This window comes from Chroicocephalus ridibundus, chromosome 22 (assembly GCF_963924245.1).
Source record: "Chroicocephalus ridibundus chromosome 22, bChrRid1.1, whole genome shotgun sequence".
NCBI classification, from domain to species: Eukaryota; Metazoa; Chordata; class Aves; order Charadriiformes; family Laridae; genus Chroicocephalus; species Chroicocephalus ridibundus.
Window position 1 is genome coordinate 4557318 of NC_086305.1, and position 19765 is coordinate 4577082.

At 40.4% G+C, this 19765-nt stretch overlaps 1 protein-coding gene across 1 annotated transcript; it reads right to left on the reverse strand.

Moving 5' to 3' along the window:
• On the reverse strand, positions 1 to 19750 carry LOC134526297 (scaffold attachment factor B1-like). The gene is made up of 21 exons (XM_063358048.1): positions 19431 to 19750; positions 17794 to 17881; positions 16608 to 16672; positions 16315 to 16521; positions 14132 to 14194; positions 13431 to 13458; positions 12029 to 12527; positions 11548 to 11597; positions 8356 to 8456; positions 7075 to 7224; positions 6903 to 6979; positions 5877 to 6016; positions 5431 to 5522; positions 4925 to 5031; positions 3444 to 3737; positions 3041 to 3178; positions 2516 to 2558; positions 1672 to 1793; positions 822 to 934; positions 645 to 696; positions 1 to 372 (listed from the first exon to the last, which is right to left on the reverse strand). The coding sequence occupies exons 1-21, from the start codon at positions 19617 to 19619 to the stop codon at positions 243 to 245; spliced, it is 2748 nt and encodes a 915-aa protein (XP_063214118.1). The 5' UTR covers positions 19620 to 19750; the 3' UTR covers positions 1 to 242.
• Between the last annotated feature and the right edge of the window lie 15 nt (positions 19751 to 19765).

A 19765-nucleotide genomic window follows, 5' to 3' on the forward strand; every position in this document is an offset into this window, starting at 1 on the left:
TTAACTGTAAACTGGCTTTTATTTATGGAAAATGGAATGCTTCATTAACAAACATTTTAAATGGGATATGAACAACACATTACAAAACAAATGAGTTCACATTGGATTGAGTGACATAATATGGCAGCAGTTTAAAAAAAAAATAAAATTACACTTACAGTAGCCCATAAGTTACAATTAATGGTAACCCTGGGTAACAGATTCATTTCAGTTGCCACCTTGCATTAAAAATTAAAACACATTCAGTAGCGACGGTTGAAACGAGGATCATTAGGTCTGTTTGTTCTCTCCTGGCCAGCAAATCCTTCTCCTTGCATTCCTCCTCCATGCATCATCTGACTTTGGTTGCCACCTTGCATGAAACCTCCACGCCTAGAAAATAATTCAGACATTTTCATTTTCCCTTGTGACTCTGGTAGTCAGGTTTGATGTAACGGGTGTTCTTTTAAAACTTTTTGCATGATTTTTCACTCTCCAATAAGACGCACTATATAAAAACCACAGGACTATTTTATTATTCCTTGACATTTAAATGACAAGTCAGATAACTGATGCTCCCGTAAAGTGTTTCTTTGGCCAATTCAAATAAAAGAGACACCCCTTAAAAGGGAAAAAGAACACTTTGCTCTTTTTAAAGTTCTTACCCTGACATGCCTCCACGATGCATCACATGGCCAGGTCTGCCTCTGCCTCCACCTAAAAAAGTTCAAATGCTTCCTTTATATCCACAGTAATAGTTTTACTTCATCTCCAAGGGTAATAATGCCCGTATTTTCTGCTTTATGTAGCACAACCAACGAGCTGTCGTGCAAGAAGCATACCTTGCCATCTCTCATGATCCCGGCCTATCATTCCTCCATCCACGCTGCTCTGCCATGAACGATCTTGATGTCCTTCAAACTTTCGACCATGATCTCCCCAGTCACGCCCATCCCTGCAAAAGTATGAAATCCATACCTTCTCACATTAGCCAGAGCACACAAAATAGATTCAGGTAAAACAACTAAGTCACAAACGTACTCCAATACTTTACCAAGGTACGTGCAAATCTTGTATTTATATTGCTATCTGTCAAGTAATAACACAGTAATAAGCCTTCTGTTCGATACAACTCAAATGACAAGAAAGTAAGATTTTTTTACTCTGGTTTACGCTACATCGATGTCCCAGTTTAGTCCAGACATCCTAGCCTGTTGTTTTGACCAGTAAATTTATTTTTGATGTTTTCTGTAGGCTAGCTTACACACAGGACTTATTAAAAAACAAAAACACAACACAAAACCTCAAAAGACACCCCCCACCCCCCCAATCTGTAAGCACTTTATTAACTTGCTTTCCTTTCAAAGGGCTGGCAGGATGGTGCTTCCAACAACTACAAACTGGGCAAGAACCACTACCCTGAAAATATCAGCTTTGATAGTAATGTTAGGTAAAATTAATTGAAGGCAGTCGTGAAGTTATTAAAAAAAAAAAAATCATGCCAAGACGCATGTTTTGATGCACAAGGCAAGCTGAAAGAGCTACTGATTTGCCATCCATCCAACAGAGAACAGACTCAGGGGTGAAAACTGGAAAAAAGGAATCGTACTTCCAAAAACTGCATCACACTTTCACAAATGGAAATATTCCTTAGATGCACATGAAAAAATATTTTCAGTTAAGCGTACTAACCGTGACTGTGGGGGTATCCCTCTACTTTCACTCATTCTTCTGTCGGATCCATAGCTACCCCAACTTTCTCGAGAGTCTCGTGAATGACGGTCTGGTCCTCCATGGCGCTCATCTGGATAATGCTGAAAGGCAAAGAACACTTACAGGACTGCCCCAAACAGACTCTTTAATTGTTCAAAGTTGCTCAGCTGTAATTACTCAATCTCAGAATCATTTAGGATGGAAGGGACCTCCTGAGACCATCTAGTCCACCCCCCTGCTCAAGCAGGGTCAGCCAGGGCAGGCTTTCCAGAACAGCCTCCCGTCGGGTTTTGAGTCCCTTCACAGCTGGAGACTTCACAACTTCCCCATGCAACCTGCTCCAGTTTAAACCTTCACAGTTTAAAAAAACCCAAACCAACAAAAAACCAACCGCAAAACAACCTAACAAAATGACTCCACAAAATTAATTCCTCACTGCTTGAATGTGCCCTGAAGGTCTCTTCCCCCAGCCCTCAAAAACATGCAGATTTGCTCTTATTTCCGTGCAACCTCATCAAGTGAATTTTATGTGTACTTGGTACCTTTGCCTTTTCTACACAATCTTTTGGAACAGTCTACCTTTTTGACACCATTAACTTGTTTTTGTTTGATTTGTATCAGAATAACTGTATCTAACTTTTATAATAAACAAGTCTTTGAACTGAATTTCATCTATTAAAGAAAACAAGACAATCTGGTTATCGATACATATTTTGGGAGGTGTCATTTAATTCTTAACTATTGAAATTTTATCTGACGCACGCAATAGGAAACCAGGTTATAGGAAGTTAAGATGTTTCTGTAGCTTTATAAAGCAACTCACTTGTCCATCTCGATCTCCCATCATTGTCCTTGATCCATCTCTCCTACAAACAAACAATTAAAATCAGACTGTGGTAGTAAAACACACCACTATCTATAAAAATCCATCTATGTAACAACACAGATGAAAAATCCTGCTTCCATGTAGTGCCAACATTATCTACAAAAGGTGCAAACAGCTGGAATGTATGGAAACCATGACGCATTTGGGATTCCTGGAAAACCCGGTTAGTCCTAAGGTATAAACCAGAATGGTAGGTGCCTACAATATTCTTTAGAAATGTTTCAGAATCCTACAAATGTGTGAAACAGCACTGCAAGCAGAACACTCTGAGCAAGCCCGACAGAAGGTTTAAGTCATGGCACAGTACGGATCTCTTCATGGCTATATAAGAAGTCCACAGTCACTAAGCCACACTTAAAAAATAAAACGCAAGCCAAACACACAGTAAAGGCAGCAAAACGTGACATTAAATGCATTTTTGTCTTTGGATTACAGGCAACACAGTGGAGTTAAGACACCAACCTGTCTATTGAATGGTCTTGATAACGGCCACGATCCCTGTGATCAAAGTCATGGAAGCGATCCTGGCGACTGAAATCTGAATGGTACCTATCGTTCATTGCCATTCGTTTTGCCTCTGGCCAGTATGGATCATCTCTCCTGAAAAAAAGAACATGCTCGTTTTAGTCAGCGTAATGACTTTTGATATTGTTCCCTCCTTCCAAACTGTGCGAGCCAGAAGCAGCATAATTAAGTTCAAAAGGGAGCTGAAAAACCTCAGAGAGTGCAGTTTGACTGGGGTTATCAACAACTGCTGATTAATAGATGCTGAGAGCGTACAGATAGCTTTTTATAGCACAGGCTGATGAGACAGAACTTGGGAGCAACGTTTTCCACTTGCACCATTTGTGTCTGCTGGCTTTACCTGCCATCTATGTCATATGGTCTTCTCATTGCAGACCGACGTTCTTGTTCATAGCGCAGTTGCTCATGCTGGCGTCGCAGCTCTTCTCTTTCTCGCTGAATGCGATCTTGTTCTCTTCTCCTTTCGTGCTCTATGTGCATTCGTTCTCTTTCCAGTCTTTCTCTTTCCATCCGTTCTCGTTCAAGACGCTGCCTTTCAATTTCCAGTCTCTCACGAGCAATTTCAAGCCGCTCCCTTTCCTCTCGTTCCCGGATAGTCTGCAGATGCTGCTGTCTCTCCCGACGCTCACGTGTGCTATTTTAACAGAAACAAAAGGTTACAGATCGAATACTTCAACAAATATAGGAAGTTAAAAATGAAAAACAAAAAAGAAAAAAAAAGGAAGAGAAGTATTAAAAATTAAAACCACAGTGACTGCAAACTTGTGTCAGCTCCTTGAAATTATACCGGGGGTAGAGAGAAGGAGAGCATGGAGGGAAGACAATGTAAACAAGAATTACTTGCATTTAGAGACTGATCATACTACTCCCACAAAACCCACCTGTGGGGGCAAATAATCCTATAGTCAGAAGAATTTGAATCCAGATGCCCCAAGCTCATTCTTTCTACTCAAAACATCCAACTCTGAAGAAGCCAGAATGCTACGCTGGATAATATGAGTCCACTAAGGCTCAGAAATCTACCTGTGAGAGAGAAACTCCTTCCTTTCCAGCAAGAACGATGAAAGCATTTCCCCCCTCTCCAATTCAACTTCAGGTAAGTAATAAAGTTTTGTGGTGTGTGGAAAATGTTTTAACATGGCATTCGGGTCACAGTTTTAGCAAGGAATTTGAAGGATGGCCATTACCACCTTCATCCTGTATTAAACATCATGAAAACAGAAATAAAACTCCACCAAAAATAATGAAATACCTGAATTAGGTTCTTAGCTAAAAAGATACAATGTGGAAATTTTGAAGGGTTGCTGGAAAATCCCTGAATTTCTCTGTAGACACAATGTATTTTAATACAAAAATACTCATCTTGTTTTATTTCAAATGCTATGGAAACTTTGAATGTGGTGACAAGAGGGACAAGGTCTTATTCCGATAAAGACAACTTTTCTCCTGGTCTTTCCCTGTATATTTTAATGTGGCAAGTTTAGAATTATCATTTCACCTCCTCTATAACGTATGCTCAGCTAAGGAGAGCAGGATACTTAAAACGATCTAAACCACAAACTCTACAAAATGGAAAAAGAACAAAAAACAAACTGCAATTTTTTTTCCCCAAACACAATTTCAAGCTTAGTATTAACAGAGCCAATAATTGGAGCTTTTCCAATTCAATAGATATGTGATCCACAAACATATAACAAGTTACAAGATAAAAAAAATAAGAAAATCAAACCTCTCTTCATCTCTTAGTCATTTTAATCAAAAGAAAATTATATTCATTGTAGGAAAAACCAACCAAACAAACAATTTCACTGTTGCTCTTACCGGCGTTGCTCTGCCTCCCTCATTTTTCGCTGAGCTTTAATTTTGTCAAATGGCACAATGCCTTGTCTCTCTCTGCTCTCTGATTTGCGATCCTGGCTCTTAATGCTCTGTATTTAAATATTGAAGTAGAGAAACTTAATGGAGTACATTTATAAAAGGACAACTATCACAAACGATACTCTAAGCTCTTTTCCATTCATACATATCATGTCTCAAAGCCTGGTCCCCGCATTTTTAAACAAAGCTGTTCTTTTTTTAACATTACAGACACACCATGTATTAACACAGTAATACTTCCCACATTTGTTTGGCAGGATTTCGTTGCTGAATATGATATCAGCTGTATGAAAGGTATTTTAGTAATTAAGATCTAAATCCACATTATAGAAACTCTAATTGGACAAATGGGTAAGACGAGCGTGGGTTGCATGTAGCTTGGCAGGATTTAGCATTTGTTTCTAAAGAAAACTGATGCATAATGTTTGCCATGCAGAACCGTTACTTACTCTGTCTTTTGATGCAGTTGATGTTTTCACACTAATAACAGGTTCTCCTTTGGATTTATCCATGACTACTGTTCTCTCTGTTCCTTTACTTCCTAAAAAAATCAGAGGTTGAGGGGAAAGAGGTTGAAAAAATGATCAAACTACGTAACCTACATCACTCCTTGCTATGCCAGAAGTTATGTTCTCTAAAATGTGAAAATGGGCATTTAATCCTCTCTTCAGAAGTCATTTTTTCACTACAACAGTGCTTCTGTTAAGGATGACACAATGTCAAACACCATCCCCACCCCCACCGCCTCTTTATACCTTCTGGAATTCCAATTGAGAACCAGAAATAATTACAGAATATTGCTAGTTCTTTGGAAAGAACTACCTACAATTAATTATTCATATTTCCCCATAACTTTTACTCTATGAAAAAAAAAGAAAAACAAACGCCAAATTACCCGACTTCATAGTTTTAGGCTGATCTGATGAACCAGACTTCAGTTCATCTTTATCTTTTTTTTCCTTTTCGTCTTTGTCTTCTGTCTTTTTAGGATCATCTTTTTGGTCAGATTTCTCATCCATTTTAACACTGCCAGGTCTATAGATAGATATTGATATAGATTAGACTAATACAGAGTAAGAGAAAAGAAAATTAAAGGAGAATGTTAGCAACACAGTAACAAAGTGGAATTCTAACGCGATGACAGTCATAATTAGATTTCCAAAGATTTAATTTTACAACTTCCTACACCATAAAATAAGATAATCAGACAATGCTGTGCAGTTGTCATAAAAACTTGGCCGTGATTCAGGTATCTCAACTGGAGGCAAAAGGAAAAACTCAGGCGCACCACGTGCTTAATTCCCACAAAGCATAATGCGCACAAATGCAGGTCGACGGTTACGAAGCGCCAATGTGAACCGTTTTTCTTGGGCAACTAGGTGAAATAAAGGCAAAAACTTCTCGGCAAATAGCATTTAATAGGAGTCATGCCTCAAGAAGATAATTAAAGCAAAGGACTTAGTGTCTTTTTCAGCTACTTTCAGTAGTGCTAGAGAGAAAAAGCATAGTGCTGAAGAGGAACGCGCGCTGGAAACAGGATCTTGGACAACTGATCTTTAACTGTTTGTGACTGCAACAACCTGAGAAAGGCCTATTTGAATGAGAGAAAAATTTAACGAAGAAATAGTGACACGCTCATGAAAATTCTCAGATGGCCCTTCCTATAGATTTATGACATGAAGGCACCACAGTCTTTACTACAACACAAATATAGCTAAATCAAAAAGGTATGCTTGAAAATACAACTTTCCAATGCCTACCTTAAAGCACATAACAGAAACATGTTAAGTTAGGCACCAAACATCAGCAGAAGTTTATCTTGTAGTAAAAGCTGGAAAAATGCATTTATCGCTCCATGACAAATCAGCATAGACTGAGGAAGAGGAAAACGCCTTTGGACAGAGACTTTTTAGAACAGTACCTCTCACTGGCTGCTTCTTTCTTTGCTTCATTCTCTTTTTTTTCACTTGGCTTCTTCCCAGCAGGTTCATTTTTTGCCTGAAATGTATTTGGCACATCATCAGCTGAGAATGTGGTCTCAATCGTTTGTACAATCTGATGGTAATGGGACATCTTTGAAGATCAGTACTCACTTTTTCTACGGAAATAATTTTCCCATGTAACTCTGTTTTGTGGAGATGAGTAATACACTTTGTGGCCTCCTCGGCTGTAGACATGGTAACAAAGCCGTAACAGCGAGCACCGGGGCTGCGAGCATTGGTGACCACTTTTGCACCTACCACCTTTCCAAAACAAAGAGGTATTACAACACTGACTGTAACAAGTGCCTGCCATTTAACAGCAAGAAGTACAAGCTCCGTTTCTACTGTTTTATTCCTGTCCACCACCATTCAGGAAAATTCTATTTTTAAGAGATTAACAAATACAAAAGGAGCACTGGCTTGGAGCCAATCATGCTTCTGTTGCCAATGCAACACTGCAAAAGCTGAATCAATAGATAGAAGCCAAAGACTGAATTCTGTTCTGAAGAAAGCCCATTAAAACAAAACAAAAAAAAAGAAGATACTAACTTTACATCAACAGCATAATTTTCTTAAGGATAAAGGGAGTAAAAACCTAATAAATATTTGTAAGCCAATTTCTACCCACATGCTAACGCTAGCTCAACTGCTAAGTCCCATCTCCTCTTGGAAAAAATGTTTTCATGTCACTGCTAAAAGGCAAACCCACGATGTTACCTACAATCTTGTTCGAGAAACAGGAAGCTTCCCCAAAAAGTATAACTTGAAAAAGCCCACATAAACCACCTGCTTTCATGAATGGTTCTTACTTATGCTCCTATATTCAATACAGCTCACTTTGTATCACAGAAATCAATCATATTTCACAAAGGTGTCATATTGTAAACTACAGCTGAGTAAAGAACATACTTTTGAGCATTTGATTTATTACAGATGTCCATCTCCTTTTAGTAAGCTTTGCCTCTGCTAATACTCCAAAGAAAACAACAGCAATTTTATTCCCAATAATTACGCTTCAACATTTACTGCATGTTTTACTTAGTCCTAAGGAAGTCTTTAATAAACAATGTTAAATTCACTGTTGACTGTGAATTTCCCATGGGTGAAGCTACTATACTACAGCACAGGAGACAGACATATATGCAAACAGTCATTCACTGTTTCAAATAAAGGACCATAAATGGAACTTTATTTTTGTTTGGAAGTGAGAGACAGAATAAAAAAAAGCAGTCATTCAGTGTGTAGTTTGGCAATTTTTTTCCTTGATATCCCACCATATTTGATAATTTGATTCCTTTCACTGGTATTTTCAGTGAACAGGAGCTTAAGAAGTCTTATTAAGACAGTTTCAAGTAAAAAAACCAAACCAAACCAAACCAAACAAACCCTTACCTTTCCATATTTGCTAAACAGGTTCTTCAAATCTGTAGCTCTGGTAGTGGAAGCCAGTCCACTCACCCAAAAGTTTCTACCAGAACCGCTACCAGCGTGACCTATTTAGGAAAACAAACAAAACCAAAACATACCCCAAATCCTACTTATTTCAACAACTACTTCTGAATTAAAAAGGAGCAGTTCCATAAATCTTTTTATTTTTTGAAATCATAGAACAAATGAAATGCAATGCGTAACACTCTCCCCGCCATGACTCACATTCCTGAACGCAAGTAGTACTACAAGGCTGAAAACTTTAAGATGGAACTACAAGCTTTAATACGTGTAACAGAAGTATGTTATGTCATTCTTCAAGAAAGAAACGGCACTAAGGCATCTCTGAAGTAACCGTGGCTCTTCAGAATGTGCCTGGATAGAACCAAGTAACTCCGCACTTACAGGAGAAGACAGAAGACCTGCTAGAGTTGCAGGAACTGTGTTAGTACCCACGTATGCTCATGTCTTGCCCTCCTTGTCTCCCCTATTCAAAAGGAATAATGATGGAATGCAGATTTACCGCACCTCTCAAGGAAAGACATTCACCATAAAGGAAGCAAGAAAATTTCTCTATTTCTGCCCGCACAGAATCCACGGTTGGGGTATGAAGGCTGCGACTTCAGTTACAGGAGTCAGAGAAGACCCAGCTCTCTTTAACTGTGCAAGAACTACAGAACACCCATCCACTCTGGCATCTCAACTAGAGAGATAATTTCATAAACGCTTATGTCCTTGTAAAGCTTGAAAACCCAACGTCTAGCGATTAAAAAGCATTCGAGCTGAACTCCAAGTTTTATTGTTTGCATTTCCGTGTGAAGCACTTATACAGGAATAACGTTTCCAGTCTCCTTTGAAATGCCTTTACTGTCCTTCTGTCACTCTTGGTAGTGTTCAGTTCCACAGGTTTCAATGAATGGAGTGATGTAGGTTTCAGTCCAGCTACCTGCTTCCAATTCATCTTCCTTTTTTTTCTTTTTTTTGGTGATACAGGAATTTTTCAGAACTGCTTTCATTGAGGGGAGAGACTTCTTCCAGAACCTTTCTAAAATGCTATTTTATTCAGGTGTCTTTCCATCTCTTAATTCCTGATAATTTTGGTCATTGTTTCAAATGAGCTTAGCACTGAGAACATTGTTGTTAATATTTATACACATTTCCTAGGGAAGCATGCAATCATTTGTGCCAATCTCTTTTTTTAAAAAAAGACGTCTTTTGTATAAAGGAGACCAAGTCTACATCTGTCATCTTCTAGTCTCAAGGACTGCACAGACAAAGGTGTGTCATGTGTGCAAACACCTGGGAGATAAATTGTCTTGGTGTTTCAAAAAAAAAACGAGCCATGAGCTTTAATGCTTTTACTCCACATGCTTCCTCTAGAATTCTAAAATGGCCACCTGCAGTCACACTGGCACCAGAATCCAGGAGAAAGAGAAAAATGAGCACTTTCTTCTATTTTGCCGACGATTTTATAGATTAGTTAAACTACACTAACGTCCTTTTTGAATAAGCTTTGGTCAGTCTTAACATCTCCAGTTTTTGCCCTCCCGTAAGATTTAAAGAGGTGCTCCTGCAATGGTACTGCACTTCCAAGACAAAGAACAAAGAAAGGCTGGGACTATAATTCTTCTAGACTGAGAAACTAGAACAATGTAGGTACTGGCAGCCAACCCTCAACACTGAAGATATCTTTCATATATGCATAAATCAACTGCCAAGTCCACCAGACTTATAAGCTCATAAATTTATTTTTCTATGCTCTTCTTAATACAGCTCTCAATGAATGTATGGAACATGGAATACTCCTCATCCTAGATAAAATCCTTTCATGCAGGCACGGAAATAGCAACGTATGAGTCAGAACTGACTTACACATATACGGTTCTGTATCTTTCTTCTGGCTCAACTTTGCTCAAAGATGCTTTGCTCTGCATGCAGAGAGAGTTACACAGCCAAGTAGTTACCTCTCCCCAGTGCTGTTTACTACGTCAGAAAATGATTTAAACAAATGTTATGAAATACAGTGCATCCTTTGGAGGAAGGTATGCAGGGGCAAGGTTGTTATCAGACACCCAAGTTCCTGAAGGTTGTTTTGAATGCAAACTTCCAAGAGGAGTTTTCCCAGTCCACAAAAAAATACACTTAACTCCTCAGAGAAATGACAGAATGCACAAAACACTCCTTTAAATGTTGTGAAATAAAAGAACAGAAGATTACAGACTGTAAGCAAGTGACAAACAGACCCTAATGCAGCCGACAGCAGAGCTGTCCAGTAGCTTGCACAGACAGGTATGACCTCGGATCTTGGAAAAAGCAGCTGACAATGAGTTCAGTCTGTGTTGGAAAACCCAATTAAAACCAAATTATTCCTGTCCAGTTGGTAAACAGATCTCATAATGAATTTCTTGCCTATTATAGCAAGTGCTGGAACTTCCACGCTTACAGTACTGAGCTACGTGCCTCCAGTATGTAAGAAGGACGTTAACAGTCAGTTCTAAGTTTTCTGCCCTGGTCAGGTAGCAGAGAATAGAGACGTGGGGTGAGCTGCAAAGACTCAGCAGCCTGATGCATTAAAAGGAAAGGAAGAAGTATGATGAAAAGAAGGAGCAGGCACCTGAGGCACTATTGATCAGGAAATTTTCATCTTGCTTACGACACATATTTGCAGCATAAATAGGATCTGCGCGGACAAAGATTTAATAATGTCAATCTAATTCAAAGGCAATGTTAAACTGGAAGTTTCTGTGGCATTTAAATATGGGAATACTAGATTCCAAATTATTTCAGGAAAACAGGAGACGATATGAAGAATCACAAGCATATAGTAAAGCAAACACAACTGTGAAAGGCTCTTGACTCACTAACAGCTGTTGGTAAGCATCTTCAGCGCCATGAAGGACATATTTGCCACGTAATGTCTACCTTTTATGATCAAGATACAACCAAAAGGGCGCGACACAAATATCCTTAGAAAATGCAGAAAAGGAAAATGGTATTTTTTGGCTTAAATAAATTTCAAAAAAAAATCTAGGAAGAGGTGAATGCTTTATGAGATTTAACAACTTCACAGATTCCAACACTTTTCTGCTGAAATACCCCATCCAACACAGTTTCTCCAACCAATCGTTAAAGTTCTATTTTTGAAAAGAAACATACCTTTCTCATCCTTTGAGATTATCTTTGTATCTCTGTCCTCCTCAACAGGGCTAAAGACAAAAGACCACATTATTCAAGTCAGAAAGAAAAGTAATTAACTATAAATTATGAAAAATGCTAAAATTAAATACCTACCAGAAAATACGTTGCAAATGAGAACACACCTTTGTATACTTGATTTAAGAAATCTGACAAGAAATAATGAAGTCAGATTCTTAAACAGTTACATTAGGAAGACATTTACAAATAAAGAGCAATTTAATAAACAACCTTTGAAGGTTGAGGAAGGAAAGAAATCAAACCCTCTGTGTTTTAAAAAAAAATAATTAATATCTGCACATGGAGAAATAAAACAGATTCTTTAGGAATAGGCTACAATTTCATCAGTCTCGGTGGCCAATTGAAGGAAACAGCTTATTCGCATCACTTAACGACCAATGAAAAAAGATAGCATCTGGTCTATAACGGAGAAAAAACAAACCTCTTTTTCTGATCACCGCCCTCACTGCTTGAGGACTCTTTAGTGGCAGGGGATTCCTCAGAATTAGCTTTGTCTTCTGTTTTCTTGCCATCTTCTTTGCTATCTTGGCCTTCGGGACCTGCGCCTTTCTCCGCTGTTTCCCCACTAGAGGCTTCCAGGCCTTGGGAGCGTTTGCTACTCTGATCGCTTAGGGTCTCTACTACTAAAGATTCAGAGTCCGGTTTCTCTTCCTCTATTGTCTGTTCACTTGTCTCCCCTTTTGCTACAACTAAACGCTTTGCTTCCTTCCTTGCCATAGCTTGTGCCGATTTGCTGTCCAAATCTAAAGCATCTTCCTCCAACTGAGTGGCAGCAAGAGCGTCCTCTTCCTCTGCTAGCCTCTTGCCTGGCACCACGTTACTTGCTTCCTGTGCATGTGGCCGCTCCGCTTCAGAAGTTTCTTCGTTAAGTGGTTCAGATTTACAAGTTTCCCCCAAAATGTCGAGTATTTTCTCATTTTCTACGGATTTAACAGGAATAGAATGGCACAAGATTTAATCACCAGGGAAATACAGCAATCACAAATGTGGAACTGGCATGGCTGCCACACTAACACCAAGAGAACTTCTAAGCTACACAGAGATTGGAAAACCCTAGTGTACACAGTGTTAAAAGCGCTACGCTAACTGCTGTCTGACAAACTACCAAATCAGCCCTAAAATGTTAACAGGGAAGAAAAATGCCCCCACAGATTTAACAAAAACCTTCTGGCTGATCCTTGATATTCTTCATGAAATCGTTCAGCTCTGTTTCTTCTCTAGTTAGCTTCCAGAGTCCGAGATGCTTAACTGAACGTATCAAGGCACTGAGGGTTCAATTTTTAAATTTCTGTGAAATTCTTTTAGCAGACAGTCCAACATGAGAACTGGGCATCTTCTGATGGTGCATGAGTGTGTTTGCAGTCCAGAAAGTGAAAAGTATCTGTATGACATTTCCATGAAGAAACTCTCTTCTTTCTTCTGTATCCAGTAACTAATCTTTACATTTTAATGCCCTACAATATCTTTTTACTGCTTTCACTGCTCTCTACTTAGTAACAGACTTAAGGTGTGTGCGATATCACAAGATCTGTTTACAAGTAGAATCTTTAGCTTTTAAACTGTGATTAACTTCTCTAAATCCATTTATGTAGTTTAACAGGTTTTTAAACCATTTCATTTCACTGGAAATATTTCAAAGATGACAAGCATCACTTCACAGATCTGGGGATATGATTGGGTTTCCAATCTCTATGACCCTGCATGATCTGGATTGTCCATCATAAAAATAATGCAAATTATGTTTGTTTGCTTGGGCTTTTAATAGTTAATGGTTTAAAAAGTATTAGTTGAAAAGACAGGAATATGTTTTTCTTTAACAGTACCTGGCTCCAAGTGTAGCTTCTCCATTTTCTGTTTGGGAAAATAAACACAGAAAGAGGATTTTATAAAATGGATTGTGTAGCACAAAATAATAGCAACCCCCCACCCAATCCCATGATAATTCACCTACTATATTTAGCACTTTTTTTTTTCCACCATTCATTGGAACTGAGTATTTTATATAGGTAATTTTCTGGCACATTAAAGTCAAATTAAAAATATCAGCCACAATAGTGTTCTCATATCTAACTTGGAATGTTGAAGAGACCAATAAAGTATCTTTTTGTACCACATCAACTGCAGAGCGAAAACCAAACCCAACTACTACTTGACAGACGGGTAGACATAGTGCTTAGAGATATAGTTTAGTGATGGTTTTTGTCAGACTTAGGTTGATGGTTGGACGAGATGATCTGAAAGGTCCCTTCCAACCTTATGATATAATCAGCAGATGGGAAAGAAGAAATCAACAGTACAAGACCATTTTTATTTGCCACTGAAGTGGAGGAAATCTTGATAGCTGACTAAAAAGTAGGTAAAAACACAGGGCATTCTCATTTGACAGACTGTATTCTGAGCCAGATCACATACGTCTCGGATTCTGTTACAATTTCATATTATGGTCATGTTTTCTTTTTTTGTAATATGAGTGCAGACTAAATACTGATAACAACAATCAAACACAGCTACATTTTCCATTTACCTTCATTTCAATTAAATCAGAAGAGGCGGCATCTAAATTGTTTTCAACGTCATCATAATCTTCCTAAAAGAGTAAAAAAGGCATTATAGCATTTCTTACAAAAAGTAATGCTGGATTACGGAGAAATAATACTGTATTCAATTTCCCTAGCAGTAGTAACGAGTAATATTTTCCAGTATTTGACAGATCTCAATTGCTACTTCAGACTGGGACCCTAGAATGAGGGGCAACAGATAAATATATTCTTGATGAATAAATATCTTTCTCTGGTTACCTTTCATTTTAATTTCAACACGACATTGTCAACATCAAAATTACTCTTATTAAGAGAGGAAATTTAGTTCACTTATCTGTGGTTTCTGCACATAACATGTTTTTCCATTCCCCACTTTTTTACTTCTTTAGTGTCTAAATGAAATAAGAAGTTACAAATGAAGCTGACTTAGGTTTCTGCTTTTCCAAAAACAAAAACAAAACACATCCGGAAAATCTTCCTTCCTTCAGAGCTGATGGCAAGACTCAAGCAAAGCTCATCAGTTACATGATTCACAACAGCTCTAATTTACAGAATACCAGAAGATTGCCTTTCAGGTTAACTAGATATTGTCGCAATGACTCTTGTTTTCAGAAGGTAAACGATAAAAAGTTGATGCAGACACCACAGGCCTAAAATAATAAAAAATATACATAAGGAAGCAAGGAAGGGTAACACATTCATGCCATCCAGAGGGACCTGGACAAGCTGGAGAAGTGGACCCGTGAGAACCTCATGAGGTTCAACAAGGCCAAGTGCAGGTTCCCACATCTGGGTCAGGGCAAACTCCAGTATTAATACAGGCTGGCGGATGAAGGGATGGAGAGCAGCCCTGCCGAGAAGGACTTGGGGGTACTGGTGGATGAAAAGCTGGACATGAGCCAGCAACGTGTGCTGGCAACCCAGAAGGCCAACCATATGCTGGGGCTGCATCAAATGAAGTGTGGGCAGCAGGCTGAGGGAGGGGATTCTGCCCCTCTACTCCGCTTTGGCAAGACCCCCCTGCAGTGCTGCGTCCAGCTCTGGGGCCCTCAGCACAGGAAAGACATGGACCTGTTGAAGCAGGTCCAGCGGACACCACAAAAATGATCAGAGGGATGGAGCACCTCTCCTATGAGGACAGGCTGAGAGAGTTGGGTTATTCAGCTTGGAGAAGAGAAAGCTCCAGGGAGACCTTTATTGCAGCCTTTCAGTACTTAAAGGGGGCTTATTAAGAAAGATGGGAATAGACCTTCTAGCAGGGCGTGTTGCGATAGGACAAGGGGTAATGGCTTTAAACTAAAAGAGGTAGATTTAGACTAGACATAAGGAAGAAATTTTTGACAATGAGGGTGGTGAGACACTGGAACAGGTTGCCCAGAGAGGTGGTCAATGCCACATCCCTGGAAACATTCAAGGTCAGGCTGGACGGAGCGCTGAGCAACCTGATCTAGTTGAAGATGTCACTGCTCATTGCAGGGGAGCTGGACTAGTTGACCTTTAAAGGTCCCTTCCAACCCAAACTACTCTGATTCTTTCATTCCATTTTGGGAGTGAACAGCCTAAAATTAAAACCCACAAGGATCCAAGGAAGGATAATATTGGGGAATGACTGTAACACATAGGTTACCCTGTTCATTAAGTAGGAGACTGTGATGTCTGTAAAAGACACTGAAAGTTGCTCTCAAAACTAAGTCAAAAGCCCGACAATGTCAGACCAGGGCAATACACAGTCCATTAACATTTTCTTGTTTTATTAATCTCTATGAGAAAACTGTACAACATGAATTATTTAAACCAGAGCATTATTTCTGCAGAAAAGATTTCAAATTATCTATGAGTTGAAAACTTATTTCTCTCTCTCTACATATATATAAATACCTAGATGGCTGGGTATATGCGTTTATACACTTAAACACATATAAATGGGAAGAGGGAACGCCAAAACTAATACATTACTTTCAAATTCACTTATTTACTGTGAATATTTCATGCCTCTGATAGGTCCAAGAATATTTACCACTTAAAAAGTAGGACATGAGAGCTGTTAATGTGAAATAGAATCCATATCACGTTCATGTCCTATATTCTATTACATTGAAATAACTTGTTCATGTGCCCATTATACTTACTAAATACCTTCTGAAAAATTTACAAAGCCTCTACTCACCTCATTTTCTGTTAGCTGATCTGGAAGTTCTTTCATTTCTGCTTCGACATTTTCTTTATTATCAGACAGAGAATCAAGAATATTAACAGGACTATAGTCTTCCCCACAGTCTACAGCACTGCCGTTATCTATTTCAGCTTCATCTAACACACTAATATCCATCATGTCAATATCTTGCAAGGTATCCAGACTTGCCTCGATATCCTCCTATAGAAAGAAAAATGGTAGATGTGTACTTAAGTGTGGGTTAAATGATGCATATTCTCAGGAACAGCAATCATGATTTCACTTACCTGCCCATCTCTAGAGTTTTCTTCCAGTCCATTGTCTTCAACACCTTCTTCTTCTGGTTTTCTTCCTAAAAAGAGTGTCACTAAAGTGAGATACAGCACTAGATTTCATAACACGTCTACTCTTTGCGGAATTATCTATGCAACACTGGGGGTTTTTTTTCAACAATTATTAAGACCCTGATCCAGAAGTCCAGGTATGACTTGCCACTTGATACAAGCCAATGGCACGAGCATGAACTAGAAGCAGCACAGCTACGTTTTTCAACGGCTACCCTCCTCTCATTCTACAACACTCCAATACCTAAAAAGACAACACTGTCTAGGAAGGTGTTCCATTTAAAAAACCCAAAACCCCTCCCTCTTACAATTTAAATAATTAAACTGATTTAGAATTAGTCTTCACTTTTAAGATCTTGGACACACATATCACGTTTAAGCACATCTGTCACCAGCAAACTTGTCTTGCTATTCAAAAACAACGGCTCTTTCTATATTTTTACGCTGTTATCTCAAAGGAAGCAGCTTAAAAGTAAGTTTCAGAAAGCATTTTTTAAGAACTGTCTACGAGCGACTCAAGTAAATCACATGTAACGTGCCCAATGCAATATTTAATGTTTTTGAGGCAAAATCATAATGAGCTATTTCAGAACAGTTTGTTTTCAAAACAACAGTTATAAAATGAAATAAGACACTAACAAAAGTTATACACATTTGTTGTTTTGTTCTAATTATTCCCACTGTAATTCCTTGCATCTAAAAATGTATCCCAATGATGATGCAGGTTCAAGGGCTTCTACGAAAAATACAGTTACAGCAAGGAAATTAGTACTCAGGGTGTTGTGGAGCCACCTTAATATACATCGGCAGAGCTTTCCACAGGAGCTTACGCTGCAGCTGCCTGCGTTGTACCTGACACAATTCTACACCCGCAGGTGCAAGTACAGGAACATCTGGGACTTACAGTCTCACCTACAGGTTTCAAGACTTGCTAATGGAAGTTAAGGTTAGGTGTCATATTACCATTTAAACTTTTGATTGCTCACTATCGCAACAGATTTTTACCATTTTCCATAAGGGAAAAAGCTTTTTTTTTTTAATTAAAGTAATGAAACATAAGAAATCAACATTGTATACTAAGTTCTAGCTAAATGAAGACAAAGAAACTGTATTTGTGTAGACTCCGTACCTTTGCTAGTTCTTTTTGGTATTCTCTTGTTAGTCAGTTCTGAGGCCACAGGAATTTCATCAGGATCTCCTCCTTCCTCTTCAATGGCCTATTGGAGACAGCAGCATGACATCTATTATATTGTTTGTTGGCGTGCATTTGTACTAGTTTTGGATGGGAGAGAGTTAAATTTCTTCAGTGGCTGGTATGGGGCTATATTTTGAATTTGTGCCGGAAACAGTGTTGATAATACAACAGGGATGTTTTACTTATTGCTAAGGAGTGCTTACGCAGCATCGAGGCCTTTTCTGCTCCTCACGTCGCCCCACCAGCAAGCAAGCTGGGGGGGAGGGCACGAGGAGTTGGGAGGGGACACAGCCGGGACAGCTGACCCCGACTGTCCAAAGAGACATTCCAGACCACAGGATGTCATGCTCAGCAACAGAACCAGAGGGGGTGGATATTGGCGGGGCTGCCATTACTTGCGGACTGGCTCAGCATGGGTTGGTTGACGGCATGCAATTGGTTTTTTTTATATCACTTGCTTTTCTTAGGTGTTATTTTCTTTTTCCTCCTCTCTATTGTTTTTTGGGTTTTTTTTGTCCTTCCATTTAAAATAAATTTTAAACTGTCTTTATCTCAACCCACAAGTTTTCTCTCACTATTACCCTTCCAATTCTCCTTCTCCAGGCTGCTGGGGGAAGGGGGCAAGCAAATGGGCTTGTGGTGCTTAGCTGCCTACTAGAGAAAAACGATGACAGCATTTTTAAGCATTTGTCAGATGGAAACATTAGTGCCTCACCCTAGTTCCAGTCATACAGCCGGGCAGCCACATCGGCCGTCAGAAACGCTGAATAATAAGGTGCTGTAACACAACCCCACAGCCACATCAAGCTACGACTGAGGAGCAAAGTCCCTGACTTGTAAAGCAGGCTCCCTACTCAGCAGAGAAGCACTTTATCTGTATAAAACTAAGAATGACCGCTACAAGAACTCCAAGCGCATCTGACAGTACTTTCTTCCTCAACGTGCAGGCCTATTAGAACCCATAAAGGGGTCAAGACCGACCACGCTCTTCTGGCCTCATAGAAATCTGTGGAAATACATTCCGGAGAGGTGGGAGAGATGGAGTCAGGTGAAGTGCGTAAAGAGGAAGCAAGAGAGGAGACAGGCGAAAGGGGAGCGCGTGTATATGCTGAGGGAACGGGAGAGGAAATCGGGGAAAGACGCGATTTCAGGGATTTGTCAGGGACAGGGAAAGAGGGAAAGACCGGGGCCACCGCGGAGTGACATCGGAGCACGGAACGGCTGAGGCGCGGGTGCCCACGCGCTGGAGCGCGAGCGGGCGGGGCGGTAGCAAGCGGCAGCGCAGCGGCGGGGCTGCCGGCGATCCCTACAAGGGCAACGGCTCCACCGCAGCCCGAGGAAAAGGGCACGGTGGACGCCGGGACCAGCAGAGAGACGCGGTGGCACGGCTCCGCGCCACGGCCCGACCCACGCTCCCCTCAGGGCCGCCCTCGGCACGGCGGCTCGAGAGCCCGGGCTGCACCCCCAGCGCGCATGCGCCACGCGCCCTCGGCCCGGGGACAAAGGACCCGGATGACACCCCCCTTCCCCCTCCCCCCCCCGCCCCCTCTCCCGCCGGCTTTGCGCCTCACCTTCCTCAGCCGCTCCATGAGAACGCTCTTGATGCCACCGCTGTCTAAGTTACGGCGTTTGAGCTCGGCCCGCAGGTCGATGACTCGCAGCTCGCTCAGCCGTCGGGTTTCGGGTTCCGAGCCGAGAGTCGCGGCCCCACCAAGGGATGTGAAGTCCCCCAGCCCGGCCGCTGATTGACTCTCCGCCATCAAGGCCCCTTCGATATCCCGCCTCGAGCCGAACGCGCAGGGGAGTACGGCACAACCAAGCGGCTAACCTTGCGATCACAGCGCAAAATGGTGGGGAGGCCAAGACGCGCCGAGGGGGGGGGGGGGGGGGGAGTAGGGGGGAGGGA

Excerpts from the sequence above, each read along its gene's own strand:
- LOC134526297 (XM_063358048.1), bottom strand. The coding sequence starts at position 19,619 with ATGGCGGAGAGTCAATCAGCGGCCGGGCTGGGGGACTTCACATCCCTT. Across the intron at positions 8,457-11,547 it reads AATCTCAAAGGATGAGAAAG|GTCACGCTGGTAGCGGTTCT; the intron begins GTATGTTTCTTT and ends TTTCCTAAATAG. Across the intron at positions 697-821 it reads GGATCATGAGAGATGGCAAG|GTGGAGGCAGAGGCAGACCT; the intron begins GTATGCTTCTTG and ends GAACTTTTTTAG.